Below are 19,944 nucleotides of genomic sequence, written 5' to 3'. Positions count from 1 at the left end.
TTATTTCTTCTAGTTCTTTCAAAGCAGTTCTTTCTGCGTTTCCGCTCACATGTTTTTAAATCTATTTCATTGAGGTTCCAAATAATGGCTCATTGGCTTAGATATAACACCAGAAGCATATATTCTTAAGCACACATGCAAAGTATGTTGCAGCTGTATTTCTATGAAATTCTGTTGTTTTAGCTATTCTGTTACTACTAAAATCGTTTTTTTTTTTTTTCACTGCTTGTCCTATTTTGGCACAATCCCTAAACTGAACTTGAGTAGTTTTACTAAGGGCACCCATCTCACATGAAATTGAACTATGTCAAACATATTCTACCTGCCTTCCTGATATAAATTACTATACATTTGATATGGTAATTAATTCTGAGACACTAATTTGGGCAAAGAGCACTTATGACTTGTTTAAGACTTGAATCTTAAAGTTGAGGACTTGCAACTCGACTTGGACTTGTCTGTCTTGATTCGGGACTTGACTTGGGATTTGTCTGTCTTGACTCGGGACTTGACTCGAGAATTGAATGCAAAGACTCGAGACTTACTTGTGACTTGCAAAACAACGACTTGGTCACACCTCTGCAGATAATTCTGTTAGTATAATTACATGACCTCAGGTTAATACACTGGGGTTTTCTTTTTGACGAATTGTTCCAAAATTCTTTGGAACATTCAGGTCTGGAATCAGCTAACATTTAATTTAGAGTAAGATAACATAAGTTAGGGATAATTTTAAGCTGTCCAAGTTTGTCTACTACTATCCGCTCCAAAAGACCAACAGATTAAATATCAATTTATCAACCCATCCCAGGAAGGTTTTAGGAAATGTAATAATATTATTGTATTGACTTGATACAATTATCATATTATTAAAAATATTTGCTTGTCAGAATAAATGTAATAACTGGGTATTTAAAAGTTTAAATTAACATTTTGGAACAGCATTATTATTGAAAGCTAAAACACTGTTTGGATCAAACACAGACATGACACTAATAACATTCTTGAATCAGAGTTGGGTTTGCCGCACTTCATTTTGCATTATGTCAGTGTAGTTCAGAATCATTTAGGATGAATGTACCATGATGTACTCTATTTGGAGTGTTGAACAAGAAGCCATTTAAAGGGAAATTATATTTATGAAAGTTACCTATCAACTTGACAGTGATTTTGTATCTGGCACGACTTAAATAGCTTGAAAAGCAAATTTGCTGCATTTGTTATTATTCATTTCGAGAAGTATTTACATATTCAGCAACGAGTATCATGTAACATTTAAAACAGGCCTGGGTTTGTAGAATGGCGCTTACCTTAGCCGAACGCTCCTGTTTGTCCCACCACTCATCAAATGCCCTGAAGGCCACCACCTCCACCATCTTGCGGTTGAGATCTCTTTTCATAATGGACTTCAGCTCCTTGACAATAAGCATAAGCACTGCATCCACAGTGGCTTTGTGTGGGTCTTCCTTCTGGGGCTCATAGCCTGGAGGGGGAACAGCAGGGTTGAACTTGGGCATGTTGGGTAGGTGCCAGGGCTGCCCCTGACCCACAGTGCTTGCAGGCGCACCAACCATAGACAAAGGCGGATACGGGCCCCCAAACTGCATGGCAGCAGCGCTCGCAGCAGCCCCGCTGATGAAGTGAGGGTAAGGGTACGGCCGCTGGCTCTGCGCCATGCGACTTAACATCTGAGTCTGCATCTGGAAGGACATGTGAATGCTTCCCCACTGTGGTAAGGAGCTCATCAGGTCCATCTGCATAATGGGCATCAAGCCAGGGGGATAAGGGTGCAACGCATGTAGCATTGGATGGGGGGCCACGCCAGGTGGGCCAGCCAGGTGCGGTACGGTTGGAAGAGGAGGTGGCGGCAGGGGGAAGCCAGCCTGTGGAGGAGGCAGTGGGGGGAACCCTGGCGGGTGCATGGGAATGGTCTGCATTGGAGACATCGCAGAGTTGACCACAATGCTTTCACAATCCCCACTAGCAATCGGTGTGCCAGGCATCTCATCATCGGAAATCTCCATGTCTTCACCTGATGACTGATGGCCCTGTGTTAAAAAATAAATAAATAAATAAAATAGCAAACATCTGTTGCATTAGAGCACAAACTAGTCACTTACAAAGCAAACGCAGAGATAAACACTATCTATTGGCCTGTATTGCCTTTGGCCTTGTGTAACAACGAACAGATCAATTTCTTATTTTTTCCCCCCCTTTTTAACTTAATCTAGACATAAAGTTCTAATGAAGTTCTATTGCTCTTAGTGAGCATAATATTGAGTATTTGATCAATTAAGTTACAAGTAAGTGTTATTTTAGTATTATTTACATATTTATTAATATTTTTAATTAGCTTTTATTTTTATATTTTCAGTTTATTTTTCAAATTTTTAGTTTTGGTCATTTTGTTAAATGCTTTTATCATTTTATTTATTTCAATATCATTTATTATCTTTAATGATTTCAGTTTTAGTTTTTGTAAAAGAACATTTATTTCATTTAGTTGCAAAGGCAACATTTCTAATTTTCATTTATGTTATTTTAAGTTTAGGTTTGTCATCTAATATTACAGTTTTTTATTTACTTCAGCTTTATTTCAGTAATTTACTAATTTTAATAGTTACAACACTGTGACAAACACAACATTTTTTAAAAATAAAGCAAATGTAGCACTACTTAAGATGTTTGTTTTCTAATAATGAATTAATTGTTTAAAGATCTTAAAACTAGCGTGCAAAATTTGCCAGTGCGTGTGGACCCCTTTTCAATAAATCAGATCACCTAGAAAAGTCTTATCATACCTCTTCTCAATAAACTGCATGACTTGTTCACAGCACAAATGACACAGGACTAGTTATGCATCAAATTTTTATTTTTAGTCTCCTTAAATCACTAACCCTAAACAACAGTAATAATATTCTCTTGAAACAATCATTGTAAGATGCTTGAATGTAGGAACCCAAACACTTTCACATATGACACAGCTCTTGTTGAACTATGGTTTTGGAGATTCAATAAGAACAGCACTTTCCTGATGGTCCAGCTTTCAAGCAGGAAATAAAGCACAAAAGTGAGCTAACGGCTGTTCATTGTTTCTCGTCTTGAACTACGTGTAAGAGGAAGTGAAAGAGATGCGTCTTTCACACAGCATACAGCTTTCACACAGCATACAGCGGTGTTGTGCATTTTGACCAGTTGATGGGAAAAGTATTCTTAAATGCATTCAAAATTCTGAATAACTTGTAATATATAATTATTCACGGTATTTAGAAGAGCCCATGATAACAATATCGTGCATAGTCATTACCGTGATATATCACATTACCGAATACCGGCACAAGTCTATCCACAGTAGGATAATATTTCATTGGGTTTGCCATACAGAGCTGGAGGCTGTAATGCAAACAAGTTAATTTACAAGAGAGAGCCTCATTATGCACTGATCACGTATGTCCTTTCTGCAGACCCCCAATATTCTTGGATTTTCTATGGAACGCAATGCTTAGCCTGTTTTTTTACAGATTAACATGTAGCACTTAAACTCTTAAACTACCAGGCTAAACTTTCTATTTTTCAACATGCTGCTGAAATGTTACAAACAGTTGAGTTGCAAAATCTCAAGCACACAAGGAAATGACCAGTGATGCCAAGAAGTCTCCTGGCTAGACCTATGGGTTTAAACAAGCCCCACAAAGCATACGGAGATCTAAATGAAATTAAGAAAAAAAAAACATGCTTGGATATTTTGAAGGAAAAAAAAATGCTAAAACATGTTTCGGCAGCCAGATTGCACAATTTCTTCTACTGCTAAAATGTGAAACAAAAGGGAAAGTAGAGGGCCTCCTTAAAGGAAGATGAGTGCGGTTGCCTCTTACATTCCTCCTGGGTCCTGCAACCCTCCATACAACAACTCATAATATCATATTTAACACCACATCAGAAGCCTTTGAGAAGTTAGATACACTATGAACTGATAGCCAATAGTAGCAAACTACACTAAAGAAATTTAGAAGGCAACATCTTTAAAAAAAAGTCACTGTATTTATAAATACTATGGTAAAATATCAGACAACATGATTTATTTTTGCAAGTCAAAAACACAGCCGCATTTCATTGAACAAGTAAGCAGAACATTTTGCTTCAAAAATATATTAATTAATTTCAAAAACTAAATAACTGAATCATTGAGGCCTACAAATCAGTTCATTCCATCTGAACAAACTGAATCAATACTTCAAAAAGGGGATATTTCAAAAGAACTGTTTGTGCAGCTGTAAAATGAACTAAACTGAATCAACACTGAACTAAATTAAACTGAATAATGACACTATTGTGTTTTTAGAGGTGCTAAATTTGTATATAAAGAACTTTGCAACATTTATACTCTTACTTTCTGTTTTATTATTGTGTAGCTTCTTTGAAACAATCTGTATTTTATAAAGCACTATATTAGGGGTGTGCGATATGACGATTTTTGATCGTGGATGATAAAAATATCTCCACAATCTGCTTTTGAAGAAATACCATAGTATCGTGCTATAGTGCGTATTCTATCACCTGCAGTTCTGGCGCCTCCGTCTCAAGATACTGTACAACGCGACATACATTCACATCAGTGTTAACTCAGCGATAGAGTTACTCTTACAGGACGCTGCACTTATTCACAGTCACAAAAGTACATTATTTGCATCTGCTTTAGAGCCGTTAAACATTTCATTCACACGCTGTTCTGACGTGCACTTTTTCTGAGGGGGTACAGCCGAAGCACGCGCACTAAACATCATGTCAAACAGCTCCTGATTACTGGGTTAAGTTAGCTTTTGCGCTAATACTGTCAAAACACACAAGGTTTACATATAGACTAAGTTGGTTATGTCTAAAATGAAAGTAAACAGTTGGGAGAAAGTCGGATACGTGCCTGTATATTAGATGCGTGCAGGTCTTCTAGGGACAGTACTAAACATGCTGCCGACTGTCATTAAAGGGATGGTTCAGCCTAAAATTTAATTTCTGTTGTTATTTACTCACTCACATGTTGTGCCAAAACTGTATTTATTTCTTTATTGTGCTGAACACAAAAAAATATATTTTGAAAAACGTGGGTAACCAAACAGTTGTTGGTCCCCATTAAATTTGATAGTAGGAAAAATACTATGAAAGTCACTGTGGACCAGCAGCTCTGTTTTTTCACGTTCTTCAAAATAACATTTATGTTCAGCAGAAGAAAGAAACTCATTCAGGTTTAAAACAACTTTTGAGTGAGTAAATGATGGTATAAAAATAAAACACTATGACAGAACTGACAGACAGATGACAGAATTTTTATTTTTGGGTGAACTATTCCTTTATTAATAAAACAACAAAACACAAAGAGAAAAATCACTCACTACTCTTGACCGAAGAACTTTAATACAGTTGCTTTGCTTTAATAATAATAATAATAATAATAATAATACATCTATATAGCGTTTAATTTTATATTTGTTCATTACATTTCTTGAATGCTCCTGCTGAATATTGTACCTAAAAATAAAGCACTGTTTTATTTGTATATTTGTAATGTGTATCTTTGTTCTTTTTTAATAGCAGATAAAATAATGAAAGATTTTTATCTTCGCGCACCTTAGTCAAAAAATCTGCCATTCTGTTTTATATTTTGTTACCTTGAAATGCTTTGTCTTTATAATAGGGAAATTAGTTTGGTTGTAATGCTCAGACAACTTGCAAAATAGTAAAGCCAACATTTAAAAAAAAAAAATCGTGATATGATATTTTTGCCATATCGCCCACCCCTACACTATATAAACAAATGTGACTTGACAGTAAAGTTCAGGAAAGAGAGATCATATCTCAGGTCTTACCGTGTCCATTTTGTCAATGGGCGTCCGTGGTTCTCCTGCCCCGCTTTTATTGTGCATGGAGGGCGACATGGCCCTAGAGTTTGCTAACTGGGAAGCAGTACCAAGAATAGGTTCGTCATCGTCCGAATCGGGAAGTGGCGTTGGGCTGATGTCCTCCAGGCCGGTGCTTGAAGGGCGCGAGGACCGCTGGGGCGGAATGGGGGAGAGCTGAGAGGACGACGAAGAAATCGGACTCCCGTCCATGCGCACCTCAGCGTCCGAGTCTCCGCGTTCAGTCAGGAAGGGCTTCAGAAGCATTTCTATGCGCGAGTCCAAGCTGTTGCGCTCGGAGTCCTGAGTCGGGGTGCCCAGTGACGGGCAGAGCTCCGGTGTGGAGGGGGGAGGTGTGGCTGGTTGGGTTTCTGGTGCGGGGGGCGGCGGCTCGGGGATTGGTGGCGTTGCAGGCCTGTCTATCACGGGCATGAACTCAGTACTCGGGGGAGGCGGGGCTTGAGGCGGTCTCCTATAATCCACTTCCCGTTGTACAGGCTGGTGGAAGGAGGGCTCTGTGTGAGGGTACAATGGGGGAATTGGAGGTTGATAAGGAGAGAAAGCATTCTTGAAATTTGCATTGGCTGGTGGTGGAGGCGTGTGCGCAAAAGCAGGTGACGGCGGCTCCGGGGGCTGATGTTGCTTAAAACTGGCCGGTTGCTCTGCGTTACCACGATGCACCCCTCCTCCTGTGCCGTGGACATAATGCCTCTCCGGTCTTCGGTTGTAGGCATCCTGGAATTTGGTTTCATGCCGTCTCGACTTGTAGCCTCCCGAGGATTCAGCACGGTTCGACTGGAACGCCGGAGTGCCTTGCCTGCTGGAGTAGCTGGAGTCCTGAGAGAACGGGGTGCCTGATGGGCGCGGGGTGTGCGGGGTACCCTGGGACTGGGGCGTATCCTGCCTTAGGCTGGAGTAGGCCGTATCCAGGGACATGGGCGTGTTGGTGCCGCCCGGTGTGGCCGTGCCTCCGACTGCAGAAGAACTGCCTTCGGACAGTCTTCGCAAGGGCTGTGGACACAAAATCACAACCAACTTAAACACATTTCCGAATATCACAATGCAAACTTTCTGTAAACAAAATCACTTGTTTGGCCTTTTCTAATGGCATTAACAATCAACACACTAATCAAATACATTGTATAAACATTAGTTAACGGCACTCTGTTTTCAAATGGCTTCACTGTGTGATAATGGCCATAACTGAGGGGGGACCGTTCAAAGTGCATGTTGTAATAGCGTGCAGCTCTCTGCTGGTAGCGGTTATTATGTGCATTTCAGTCTGTGTCCATTTAACCACCTGCTGAACTGATAAACTGGATTAGAGATAAAGATGTTTCTGCTGGAGAGACAGCATGTTATACAGTGTGCTGATGTAAAATACCTTTTGTACTAAAATTATGTGTTAACTAATAGATTCAGACATTTAAATGCATTTACTTGTCATGATAAAAAAAAAAAAATCTCAATACTCCACATTACATTATTAATCATACAAGTTATTGAATAAATAAAAAAAATACAGAAAAAATTAGAGTAACTTTTATGTGCAGAGTTTCCCTCTATTCAACAGATGAGGAAAAACTACAATTCATCTTAAATCAATTTAAATTTTAAATCATTAATTTGTCCTACGGAGTAATAAACTATGATGTTCAGAAATACATAATATGAGCATTTGTAGTAAAAAAAATATATATAAATAAATAAATAAACTTTTGTTTTTGTTCTGAATCATTTAATTGTTTGAGAACCAGTCTGAACAAACCAATCTGATAAAATGAATCCAGCTGCCCAAAGCTACTTTGATAATGGCTCTCTTCATGCAGCTGTAAAAAGAACTGTCTTTTAACTTTCTGTTTTGTAGTACAATCTTAAGCGTTCGGATTCTTTCTTTAATTAATGTCACATGTAATGGCATAATCTGGTTTAGTTTTTACCAGCAGGGCTTCAGCCAAGCTGCGTGGAGAAACTTCACAGGCCTCTTCACCACCAACTGGAAGAGTGAGCGGAGTATAACTTCCATTGATCAGACGCTGGAAGTACCTTAGGCGATTTTCACCTGAACAGATGGATGAGAACACACAATTCTTTGGTGAACATGATTAATGAAACACAATGTGGGCTACATCAAAGCGAAGTACTCATGTTATAACTATTTGTTGCATTACAATCTAAGAAAGAAAGGTCTTATATTGTCCAACATAAATTTTCCATTTCAATTTGTTACATTTTCATTTGTCAAATCACCTTTATTTGTATAGCGCTTTATACAATACTGATTGTGTCAAAGCAGCTATACAGTGTCAAACAGGAAAATAGTGTCAATAATGCAAGAAGACAATAAAAATTTTCCCAGATATTCCCAGAAGTCATTTTCCCAGATATTGATGATTCATTGAGTTGTTTATATTATGTTTTAGTTGTTGTCACAAAAACATAACAGAAAAAAATAATTTCAGTGTCAATATTAATAGAAATGTGCTTTGGCCAAATACTATTGGCAAGTAATCTCACATGAAAATAAAGTTACTAAAACAAGTCAAGTGTAAAATGTTACATTTTGTATGTTAAAATTGTGAAACATATTTTAACATCTATATATATATATATAATATTATATACATAAACATCATCTATATATACACCTCAAATAAGAAAATGACAGTATAATGCATGAAATTCATGCGCTTTGCATTCAAGTCACTGACGAGAACAGATGAAACGGTACTGTCTCTTTAAGAGAGGGGAGACCCACTACAGCTGTCATCCTGCCTTGAGGATCTCACTTTTACAAAGGTTAATGACGGTTTAGTGTGCTTGTCCTTCAATAAATAGTCTAACTTAAGGGTTTAACATTACCAATATTTTAATTTGTACAACAATTACGCTTTAGTCGTGGTTAACCACCTCCTATATTTTTAAACATACATTTTTCATCTCAATACCTGCAAACATATTTTAGAGGTCAAACAATTTTGCTTTAAACTATAGCTAAATATCTAACTAATAGTTAAAATGCTTCAGTTTCACGGAAAACGTCAAAGCAAACACATCAGTTAATCCCTCATCCTATGACTTGTCGTTTAGTGGTTACCAAGCAACCAACATACATTTTCGCACGTGACTTCATGTCACAAACAATCTATTCAAATATACAAACACATGCGGTATTTTAGTGTAACTCGGTCAGACGACATTCCTCATTTAATATTAAAGCTATAAATGTCCAGTTTAGTATTTTAACACATAATTCATCCTTACCTTTAGGGTCCAACTCCACGTGGATGATGTTGCCCATGACAGACGTGTTGTTCAAGTTCTGGACAGCATCCTTCGCCGCCTTGACTGTCCCGAATACAACTTTAGCAATTCCGAGATGTTTTTTGTTCTTCGGATTGTACAGTATTTCCACCTCCTCGATTTCGCCGAACTTCTTGCACATGTCGGTGAGGAATCCCTCTCTGACGTTGTCGTTGAGCTTGGCGAACGTGACCTCCTTCGGGGGCACGCGACCGATGTAACACTCATCGATCTGAGGAAAAGCGAAACGATTCTTTGAAACAGAACGTTTGTTTGACGTTACTTCAAAACGGACCGACCGTTATCTGCTGCCCTGTTTGAACTGTTTGCACGTGCCTCTAGTATAGCTGAAAACAGAACGTTAAATCACTTGTTTTTGAATTCAAAAGCAAGCAATACGTTAGATGTATATGAAGCGTTGTGTGAACGTCAAACGTCCTGCACATGTGTCAAGGGGGTGTGACTGAACTACCTTAAATTTAGGAACTGGGAGATCAGTCTCCTTGTACTTAGTCCACAGACGACCGATTCTCGGGTCTCGGACGATGTCCACGGGTGGCATTCCGGGGTTCTGCAAACAAAACAAGCACATTTATAAACACTTTACGCGAGGGAGTGTACTTTACACAGCCAGCACACTCAACCCGGGCATGTCACTGTCACCAGAACTGATGCGGTACAACGAGAGCTCGTCTCTCACTAGTTTAGTTTTCAAACGAGTGGTCAGTCGTGAAAGTTTAACAACGGTGAAACTCTTTGATGTGCTGTGTCAGGTGTTTACAACGCGAGTGTGTTATATCCACTCGATACGCGGGTCGATGAGTCCGGTTCTGGCCGTTGTAACGGCTCGTTTCGCTCACCGGCACGCTGAAGTTCTGTCCATCGTAGCGATACACTTTGTGCGATCCCTTTTTCAACGCTGGGTCAATAATCAACTTGTAACTTCTCCAATGACTTCGTCTCTCTCCCGAACTGCAGATAGGATGGCTGTTCTCCATTCCGTTCGCCAAACCTAACGACGAGATGACAAAAACAGAAAGTACGCTTCATAATCCTGACATGGCAAAGGTTGATTTTTGCACACAAAACAGTACATTGTAGAAAATGGGGGGGTTTGAAGCGGTGCCCGAAACAGACATTACAGAGGAAGAAAAAAAAAGAGAAAGCTTACTTGAACTCTGTCTTCTACCGTGATCTTCATTTAGCTTATTTCTTTCTCCAGGTCTGGACATTTTGTGCCCGATCGAGTAGTTGTATATAAAACGGCTAGATCTTGAACCTTTCGCCGATCACATTACATGATTTTAAAGATACTGCCTCCTTTTTGCGAGCCAACACATATTGTGTGCCTCTAGTCTGGGGTTTCTGTCTCTCCCACAACACACCACTATCGCAACCTTCCGGCACATTCGACACGCACTTTCGATTTATTGTTTTTAATTGTTACGCTAAAGCAGAATTTTGTGTGACCGTCAAAAACACGTACAAGTCTGGTTATGTGCGATAAACGAGTAGGAAGTGAACATATCTTGAATTTCGAGCAGAAAACCAACGTTTCGAACGCGTTGAATCTGCACGATAGCTTTACATGGACGTTAAATACAAGATGGACATGGAGGAGCAACGCTGGGGAAGGTTGTTAAAACTGAATTGGGACACGCGCCGAAAGCCCAAATGATTTGGTTTAGAAACGTTCTGCGTTTCTGTTTTAATTTAAACATTTATTCCTGAATATTTTTTTTGTCTTGCATTCAGAAAGTGTCAGTAAAATGAACTTTCACGAGGGTCCACCTTATGTAAACAAAAAAATAAAAGTGGTGATTTTTGTGTTTAAACGTCTAATGTTTTGTACTAACACTAGTTGTGATACATTTCTCAATTCCACCATTCCCAACATTGTTTGATATTCTGCGGTGCTTGGGCAATTGGCTGGTTAACAGCAGTTCCCTCTCTGGCCAATCAGATTGAAGCACCATGGTAGATTCAGCTATTAGAAGCACAGCCTTCAGTTCTTCCTACAGAGAGCAGAAAGAAGGCTGAATGCAGGCGCAGCCATTTTCTCCTACATTGGAACTCAATGGCCAAAATGGGTTTCCTTTGTTCCTAAAGGGATCTAAATCTTGATTTCATCAGCCTTTTATGGACTATTTAATACATACAGTGTTTCTGTTTACAGGATCTGAGAAGAAGGAAGATGAAATGTTGGATGATATCCCTTTGACATTTTTAAACTTTTTTTTCTCTTCCTGGAAACCATCTTTGTCCCAGCAAAATAGGTCATGGCACACCCATATAACAGCATTTTATTCTTTAGTAAAATGCTACTGAATAAACATTTTGCATTTGATTATATTATAACAAACTAGACTAAAAAGATTGAGACAGAGACAAAAAAAAACACATGAAAATTACCAACTGCTTTTAAGGCCCTGCCTTGTTCAGGGCCAAGCATTAATCAATAAGTAAGTTTATCTTCATTGTCTTTGCTTATTTAGCTGCAGAATAAATGTTTTATTGCTAATTAAACAGGCATTTGATGTAAACTGGCTGAATTTTTATTTCTTTTTAGTGCTCCCTACGTGTCATTAGTTTTGAGCAAAGCTTTGTCTTCAGAACATTCAGTTGCATGCTGTTCTTTTTTTTGTAATATCTTTAAAATATATTTAAATTGATTGCTTCTCACATTTCAGTAAACAAGGCAGGCCATAGAGAAAAAGGACGATTGGCCTTTTACAAAAATGCTGAATCACAGGTATGATTGATGGGGTTTGTGGTTGTTTTAATGCTCATCCTGGTTTTGCCTCACTTTTTTTTTTTTTTAAACCCTACAGTACTATTATCAAAACACATTTTTAAAAGTAAAATGATGTTTAAAGAAATGTGGAATTCACTTTTCTTTCATGACGTTTATATTGGGAATAGCGTATTCCTGATTTCTACAATGGAATGGAAATCCCTTTTGTCAATTGGTATTTTCAGTAAGTGAACACTCACTATATATCTGACCTTGCGCCAAGGGCACACTTTGGTAATTTCATACCACTATTAGTGTCACAGCGTACAGTTCATGCTAGAGGTAAAGTATAAATATCACTCTAAACATAAATAATTATTAAAACACTAACAGAGATATTTACCTTAACATTTTGTTGAAATAATTCTATCAGGCCTAAACGATGAAGAAACAGGGACGTTTTCATTCCCATCTTCGGATCCTTTAACACTGGCTTTAAAGAGGGGGTTGGGTTGCAACGCCTAAAAGGAAGAAAACGACAATAACCATTTTTCTGCCGTCGTTTTTCGACATAATTCACCATTTAACACACCTATCTGCGCAGTCTCCAACGAGTGGAGCTGCTGGAAATCTTGAGGCACTTTTAGATATTGAAATATGCAAACAATCCCTCTCGTGCTCTTCCTGAAGACAGAATGACGAGAGATTAACTCGCTCTTCATCATTCAGAAGACATAAAAATTCCTTTTTCTTTCCGAAGGTAATAGTTCATACGACCTTTTTTTGATGATAATGACTTGGGGAATATTCTGCCATTGTTTTAACAGGTTATAATAAAATCATATTTATCTTTAAAATTCATATTTTTAAAAATACAAGTATTGTTTTTCCTATTGGGATTGATTATAATTGTCAAAAAAAATAAACAGATAAAGGTGTAAAAAAAAATAATAATAATTGTTATAGACACCTCTCATTGCTGACCCATGTCCAAAGCGACCTCAGAAATAGCCTGTCGTTTAATGGCTTCTCTGTTGTTCTCATTTTCAACATGGCGTCTTCACAAGGACATCATTGTGGAGAAGAAAGGCTGCTGCCCGCGCCATTTATGGGCGAGGCTGTCGGTCGCTCTTTCAACTGATTCTGCCTTTGTACGTGGCAATCATTGCAAACACTAACTGACTAGATGTATGTGATCAGAGGGGCTCGCCGTTTGAAAAGCGAGGATATTGCACTAAACTCGCAGTAATATCTCGTGCGTAAAACGCGCCCTCGACGCCGCTGCTGCGCAAAGCGCTGGAAACCCTGTGGCACAAAAACACCCAGCAGTAATCTGAGTTTGGACGCTTGCCACGGGATATGACTGCACCCACCTAACCATTTAAGGTCGGAGAAAGACTCTCAAACACTGTGTGGCATTTCAATCAGCAAGTACAAAGGGAATATCCAGTCCTCTGTGCTCTCTCTCGTCCCCCTTTCGAGAACATTCGGTGCAGTTTATTCGCCAGCCATACAGAGGATCATTTGACGTGATGCATGCAGGATTGCGCACTACTTAGGTTTCTCAGATCTTCTGCTGAATATATCACACTGTTGCAACACATACCGGTATGTGGTATGCAGATTGTCGTGTTTTGCACAATTTATGGCTTTGTAATTGTGTATATGTAGCTTATTGCACAATACTAAAATGTGTAGAGAACGGGCATATTTATAACCCAACCATTGTATTTTGTAGTTTTTTTTTTTCACTTTCCCCTTCTTGTGTGCGACGCAAGTTCCAATTCATCAACCAGAGAATGGTAGCTATTGCGCAAGGAAACGCAAGACTTTCGCTTTTAGGATTCACGCTTGTTATTGCATGCACATCAATACGATTTTGTCTCTCTGCCATAGTCTAAAGTAGGACTGATGTGCGAATATTGCAGAAAAAAGGGACTGAAGACGTGACCACATCGTTTCCTGCAGGCTGAAGTGGGTCATGAGGCCATTTTATGGCACTCGTGTGTTTAATTAGGAAAATCCTCTTTATCTTCGTAACCTGAGAACCCAAGCTGTTTCTAACGCGAGGATAGAAGGGCAGAAAAGAAGTGCAGAGATCTCAGTCGACACCAGTGTTATCAAGTCTTTCTGTTTGTTACCCGATATGCAGACGTGTGCGTAAAGCTTAATTTGTGCTCTGGATAGCTGGAGTGGATCCTCGACAGATTTCGACATTCAGCTTCGCCATTAATAATATAACCTATGTTAGCTTTTTAGTTCTTGAAAGGACATTCTTGAAAAGTTCATTCTTGAGGCACTCTTTTATGTGTGATAGGCTACTTTGTATATTTTCATGTAATTTTTGTGAAGACTAGGAGACGTCTGAAATCTAAATTAGCCAACAAAAGGTTAATGACAGTAACGTGTAAATTCCATGTAATATTCCTTTTTTTTTTTTTAACGTCAATCTAATATTCCATATTAAATCTGAGGAAACACTCCACAGATCCAGGCGACGGTGCGCAATTGCATTTCTCACCATGGACAATTATTTTTTTGTAACATTTCACTTTAGCTTTTTTTTCTTTTCTTATTTACATAAAGATGGATTGTAACATATTTAACAATATGGTAAGTATATATACAAAGAGATGTTAAATATTTTTATATTGCAATAAATATAACTTCTTAAATTCATTAATGTCGTCTTGTATTTATTGACAGATTTTAGTTTTTTTCCTCATCTTCGCCTAATTAGCTGTTTCCTCGAAACGAAGCTGACGTTCTGTTGTAAGATTAATTTAGCCTACATTTTTATTATATTTCGCTGTGTGAACTGATTTATAACCGAACCAAACGGGCCCATATGGCGGGGAACGGGCATATCCGTTTATCGCTGCTGCTGTAGGCCGCTTTTGTCCTTCATTAATAGCTTAACGATGCTTTTTTATGTACCGTAACAATCCATATAAATGATTTTAGGAGAGCATGGTGGGTTTTTATAATTAATCTGAGTAATTCCTCTCCGTTGCCATGCTTGGAGCCAGTAAATGTTCAGAGTTCTGTGACAGAGACAGTCGTAATACGACGCCTCCTATCTGTGACTGAGGAATGAGAGGAGCAAAACAACCTTTTTCGAGTTTCTCATTGGCTGTGATGGTGTGGGGGATGCGATAACTGACACCCATTGGCTATTGGTAAAAGAAGTAAAGGTTTGTTATACTCGAACGAGGTTTTGCTTTGCTAAACGACGGCCTTTGCTGGTACTACATGGCTTCTCATATAATTAGTTTTATATTAAAGACAATCCATTTTCATTGAAATGTCACTGAGCAGACTGATTAAGTGCCATTTTAGAAGATGCAGTCCTTGGTATGCTAATTTATATAGTGTTTATGTTGTATTCATAATTTAAAAAAAGTTATGACAAAGTCATTTAAGAACAACAAAATATTAAGGAAATAAAGAGACATGAACTTAAAGCTTTATTTGTAAACAATATTAATTAATAATGACAACACACACACACACACAATCAGGTGTTTATTGCATCATAGCTGTTGCTGAATTGTGCATTTAGCACAACTGCAATGCTATTTTGACCATTTGGTATCCAGGACCATGATTATTATTATTTTTTAAAATGTAACAAATAAAGTATAAGGATTCAGGGCCCATAAACTTACGTTACTTTACTTATGTGCTACTAAAACATGATTCAAAATGGTCTCATATAGGTTTATCTCAAAATAATATATGCAAATCTTTTTAAAGTGGGAATTTGAATCATTTTGCATTTGACATTGTAACTCCATTCTTTTTAATGTTTTTAATAATACTTAATATTATTCAAACATATTTTAAATTAAAGAGTAAAATTTTAATAACAAAACTCTAAAGAGTAAAATTAAATAGTATAATTTGTACATTTATTTCGTTTTATTACTTTTTTTTGTAATGGGCAGGTTTATTATAGCTAACATATACTAAAACTAAAACCATAAAAAAATTGTTGTTACTTGAAATATAATAAACATTAACTACATTAAAATAAAGTATAAAAAATGTACTTTATTTTATTTCAGCTGGCGAGGCAACATTTCACATTTTCATTTGGTTCGACTTGATGGCCTTAACCCAAAACTAAAATAAATATTAACAAAAACTATATAGGAATATTAAAAATAACAAAAACACAAAACAAAAATTACAAATATAAAATTGTAATGAAAACAGAAAATACAAAAATAAAAACTATAATCAAAATATCTAAAACATGTGAAGATACTAAAATAGCCTAACATGTGTAATAGTAATACAATTAATAACACTTTTAGTTATGTAATTGTTATTAGTAACAAAGTCACACTCTTACATAATTCACTTAATTATCAACAAATTGCTAAAATAATCACTGCAATGATGTTTTTTGTAATATCATCTTAAGCATACCATTCAGAGCAACCTCCTGTCCCGCACCACCCTCTGTAGATGGGAGAATGTGAGAAAGTTTTCAAAGGACTGTCTCAATGAACATGTAGTTAGGAAGTCAACTCTCCTGACCGGCTGGAGGGAGTGCCTTCATGTACCCCGCCTAGTGATGGTGCAGACCATGTGTAGACTGGTATAGAAAAGAGTCACACAGCCTCAATTACAGTCACACGCTCTGATCAGGGGTTCTTGAAAACATAGTCACATGGTTTGAAATGAAAAAAAGGCGAGAGGAGGAGGAAGTTGGGACCGGATAGCAGCATGCTGACCTGGCAGAGTGTTAGTCTCACGTTATACTCACCCGCCACTCTCACCAATGAATTTACCTGACACTTCTGTGCACTTGGGCACCTGCTGGAGGAACTGACTTGGCCGGTGAGGCCCGCAAAAGGACATGACACAGAACGGCACTGTAGCCGGCAATGGCACTCAGACTGACTCTCTCAAAATTGTGATCGTCGGAGATGGGGGTTGTGGGAAAACATCTCTGCTTATGGTGTACGCCAAAGGAGATTTCCCAGAGGTAAGCTTTTAGATGATGAGGGGTTTTAGGTTGGCAAAGTACAAATTTGCTTTAGTTTTTGTGCGTGTGTAAGTAAACCAGATTTACTTTAGTTGTGAAGATAGTTACAGAAATAACCATTTTTAAGAGAAGGAAACATTGCAAAATGTATAAGAGTCATTTGCACAACATCCTCAGCCAGTTTTTCCACTCCCAGACAGCAATTTTGGTTTCTGCCAACGCCTTGATTGTACTTCAAATGTGTCTTGTAGAAACCTGAAATTTTATGCACCATCATCCATTGTATGCCTGTATTTGTCTAATTTTATGTTGAAAATCAACAGAAATATGCTCCATCTGTGTTCGACAAATATGTCACCACTGTATCCTATGGAGGGAAAGACATTCAGCTGAATCTCTATGATACAGCAGGTAAGTGTCTACAGACGCCACACACACCTCAGATTCCAAACACCCCATTCTCTACAGTGACATGCTTCATTGATTAACAATTTAGGCAGGAATGTTGAGTGAAATGGGTGTGAAACCATTAGTAATAGTTTTCTAAGCTGTAATCTCTGAGGTCAGGCCGCATACACACTTTGATCATTGCATGATTATCTAAATAATAATAAAAAAAAAAAATTGGCATTGTGTTCAATTTCATTTTGAATTATTTTGCAAAAAAAAAAATTTGTGCAAGATTTCTGTCCTCATTCATTGACATCTAAGACCATACTGTATGAATTACTTCCAGAATATTACAGTGAAATAAATGACATGTTAGCCATTGTGAAATATTCATATTCTAAGTATCACCCCAGTTTTTAAGCTGTGGCTTATTGGGCCAGAATCTGTTTGCGGATGTGGTGCAACATGCTAAAATCCACTACTCAATTTGTAACGCAGTTGTTACATTTGTGGATGAATACTGCATGTTTTTAAAAATTGTAATAATTGAATTAATTAATCATTTAAATGTAATACTTTGATTATCATTTACACTACTGTTCAAAAGTTTAGGGTCGGTGTGATTTATTTTTTGAGCGAGTATTTATTCAGCAAGGATGCATTAAATTGATCAAAAGAGAAAAGACATTTATAATGTTATAAAATATTTATTTTTCAAATAAATTCTGTTCTTTTGAACTTTCTATTCATCAAAAAAAATCCTGAAAACAAAGTATTATGGCTTCCACAAAAAAAACATATTCAGCATCCCTACTATTTTTAACATTTGACATCTGCTCATGTGACACTGAAGTAATGATGCTGAAAATTCAGCTTTGCATCACAGGAATAAATTACATTTTAAAATATATTCAAATAGAAAATTTTTATTTTAAATCATAATAATATTTCAAAATATTACTGTTTTTAATGTATTTTTAGATTAAACAAATGCAGCCTTGGTGACCATAAAATACTTTTTTTCAAAAAGATAAAAAATCTTACCGACCCCAAACTTTTAAACAGTAGTTTTTTTTGTTATATGTATATATATATATACGAAGATATTATTACAGAAAAAAAAACAGTTATAGTTGTTTTGAAGCCTCAAATTGATTGAAAATGAGATATTTGAGTTAGTCATATTCTAGTTTGTTTATAGTTCAAACATTTCAGAACTCTCCATTCAGGAACTAGGATATATTTTTATATTTTTACAGTGAATATATTGTCATAGAAAAAGGAAGTTTTATTTTTATTAATCACACTGATCATCAGACATTTTATACCTTATTTGGAATGTTCTCGTATTGATTTAATCGTCATTTACTCATTTACTGTCACTGACCTCGGTGAACCCCTGATGTCTATATAACTTGAATTTCTCCATGAGAAATTCTTCGAAATGTCTCTTTTGTCTAAACTGAACTGCATCTTTAGTAATCAAGCTGCTTATCAGACCCACACTGCTGCACGGACCTTCTGTGCGTCTCAGGAACAGGATGTTGAAGCCAGGATGTGGTTTTCTACCACATCTCGGTTTTTCGTCAAAATACTTTGTTCATAAAATATGACATACAGGAAGATGCTGTATATGGTCAGAGGTCTCCACCTCCTCGGCTTCAATGACTTGTTTAGAAGCGTCGCCAAAGAAACAGTCCACATAATGCAGCGCTGTTTTCAGGTATCAGTGTGATTAAAATGACGTCATTTCCTTCTAATCTGTTTATTGACAGGCCAAGAGGACTATGACCGCTTGAGGCCTCTGTCGTATCAAGAAGTAAACCTTGTTCTCATCTGCTACGATGTGACCAATCCGACGTCGTTCGACAATGTCACGATAAAGGTGAAATAATTTGCCTTCAGTTGAGTATGAAACCGAAGTGTTCATCAGGTGAAAGTCTGTTTTAACTTTGTTTGTTAGCAACTGTGAGCTGATACACTTTGACCTGAACAGTAGATGATTACAGATGGACCTCCTCTGAAAACAAACAGTATTTCTTTGCAGCTTCCTGTCGTGTCAGTTCAGAGGAATGTGTTGAGCCCTGTTTAAATAAAGACACAGCAAACTGTTCATTCATGGCCTAAAGATAGATACAGTACACCATTACAGCATTAAGGAAGACCAGAAAAAGTATTTATATAAAAGAAGAAGTTCAGTTTTAAACGTTTTTTTTCCATCTTCCCCTACAGTGGTACCCAGAGGTCCGTCATTTCTGCCGTGACGTCCCCATTGTCTTGATAGGGTGCAAGACGGACCTGCGAAAGGACAAAGAGAAGACGAGGAAGCTCAAAGCTTTAGATCTGGCGCCCATTACCTACCTCCAGGTTGGCTTTACATTTACATTCATTCATCTGGCATCAGACATTTGACTTACAAAATAAAGAACATCACAAGCCCTCAGTCTCATAAATACAAGTCATATTGGGTTAAGTTTGTTATTTTTAATGCTACTATATATTAAATATATTCAATGTGAAAACAGTCATGCTGCTTAATATTTTTGTGGAAACTGTGACTTTTTCTATCTATCTATCTATCTGTCTGTCTGTCTGTCTGTCTGTCTGACTGTCTGTCTGTCTGTCTGTCT

The 19,944-nt window shown here is 37.5% G+C and overlaps 2 protein-coding genes and 1 long non-coding RNA gene across 8 annotated transcripts in view; 2 read left to right on the top strand and 1 right to left on the bottom strand.

The window, feature by feature from the left end:
• The window catches only part of LOC107658592 (histone-lysine N-methyltransferase SETD1B-A-like), a 24,089-nt gene extending 8,365 nt beyond the window's left edge, over positions 1 to 15,724 (bottom strand). For 4 of the 6 annotated variants that reach the window (XM_016447194.1, XM_016447198.1, XM_016447199.1 and 1 more), the window contains exons 1-7: positions 10,366 to 10,593; positions 10,055 to 10,206; positions 9,667 to 9,765; positions 9,156 to 9,426; positions 7,832 to 7,953; positions 5,862 to 6,902; positions 1,311 to 2,048 (exon numbers count right to left, since the gene is read on the bottom strand). In XM_016447194.1, the coding sequence (XP_016302680.1) occupies positions 1,311 to 2,048; positions 5,862 to 6,902; positions 7,832 to 7,953; positions 9,156 to 9,426; positions 9,667 to 9,765; positions 10,055 to 10,206; positions 10,366 to 10,426 (2,484 nt within the window). In that variant the 5' untranslated portion in view covers positions 10,427 to 10,593. Of the gene's footprint in view, positions 1 to 1,310; positions 2,049 to 5,861; positions 6,903 to 7,831; positions 7,954 to 9,155; positions 9,427 to 9,666; positions 9,766 to 10,054; positions 10,207 to 10,365; positions 10,594 to 12,331; positions 12,450 to 12,520; positions 12,857 to 12,898 lie in introns of those variants that run through there. The other 2 variants (XM_016447196.1, XM_016447197.1) reach the window with 2 other exon arrangements.
• On the top strand, positions 11,222 to 12,007 carry LOC107658596 (uncharacterized). Its single transcript, XR_001630803.1, has 2 exons — positions 11,222 to 11,656; positions 11,885 to 12,007. It is a non-coding gene; the product is annotated as an uncharacterized LOC107658596 (long non-coding RNA).
• LOC107658595 (rho-related GTP-binding protein RhoF-like) overlaps positions 14,078 to 19,944 on the top strand; it is a 7,755-nt gene continuing 1,888 nt past the window's right edge. The window contains exons 1-5 of the mRNA XM_016447201.1: positions 14,078 to 14,088; positions 16,603 to 16,924; positions 17,248 to 17,335; positions 19,090 to 19,199; positions 19,547 to 19,681. Coding sequence (XP_016302687.1) covers positions 16,796 to 16,924; positions 17,248 to 17,335; positions 19,090 to 19,199; positions 19,547 to 19,681 — 462 coding nt within the window. The 5' untranslated portion in view covers positions 14,078 to 14,088; positions 16,603 to 16,795. The remainder of the gene's footprint in view (positions 14,089 to 16,602; positions 16,925 to 17,247; positions 17,336 to 19,089; positions 19,200 to 19,546; positions 19,682 to 19,944) is intronic.

The sequence above is a fragment of the Sinocyclocheilus anshuiensis genome, unplaced genomic scaffold (genome assembly GCF_001515605.1).
Source record: "Sinocyclocheilus anshuiensis isolate Anshui unplaced genomic scaffold, SAMN03320099.WGS_v1.1 scaffold343, whole genome shotgun sequence".
In the NCBI taxonomy this organism is placed as follows: Eukaryota; Metazoa; Chordata; class Actinopteri; order Cypriniformes; family Cyprinidae; genus Sinocyclocheilus; species Sinocyclocheilus anshuiensis.
This window is presented reverse-complemented; position numbering and strand designations above follow the sequence as displayed.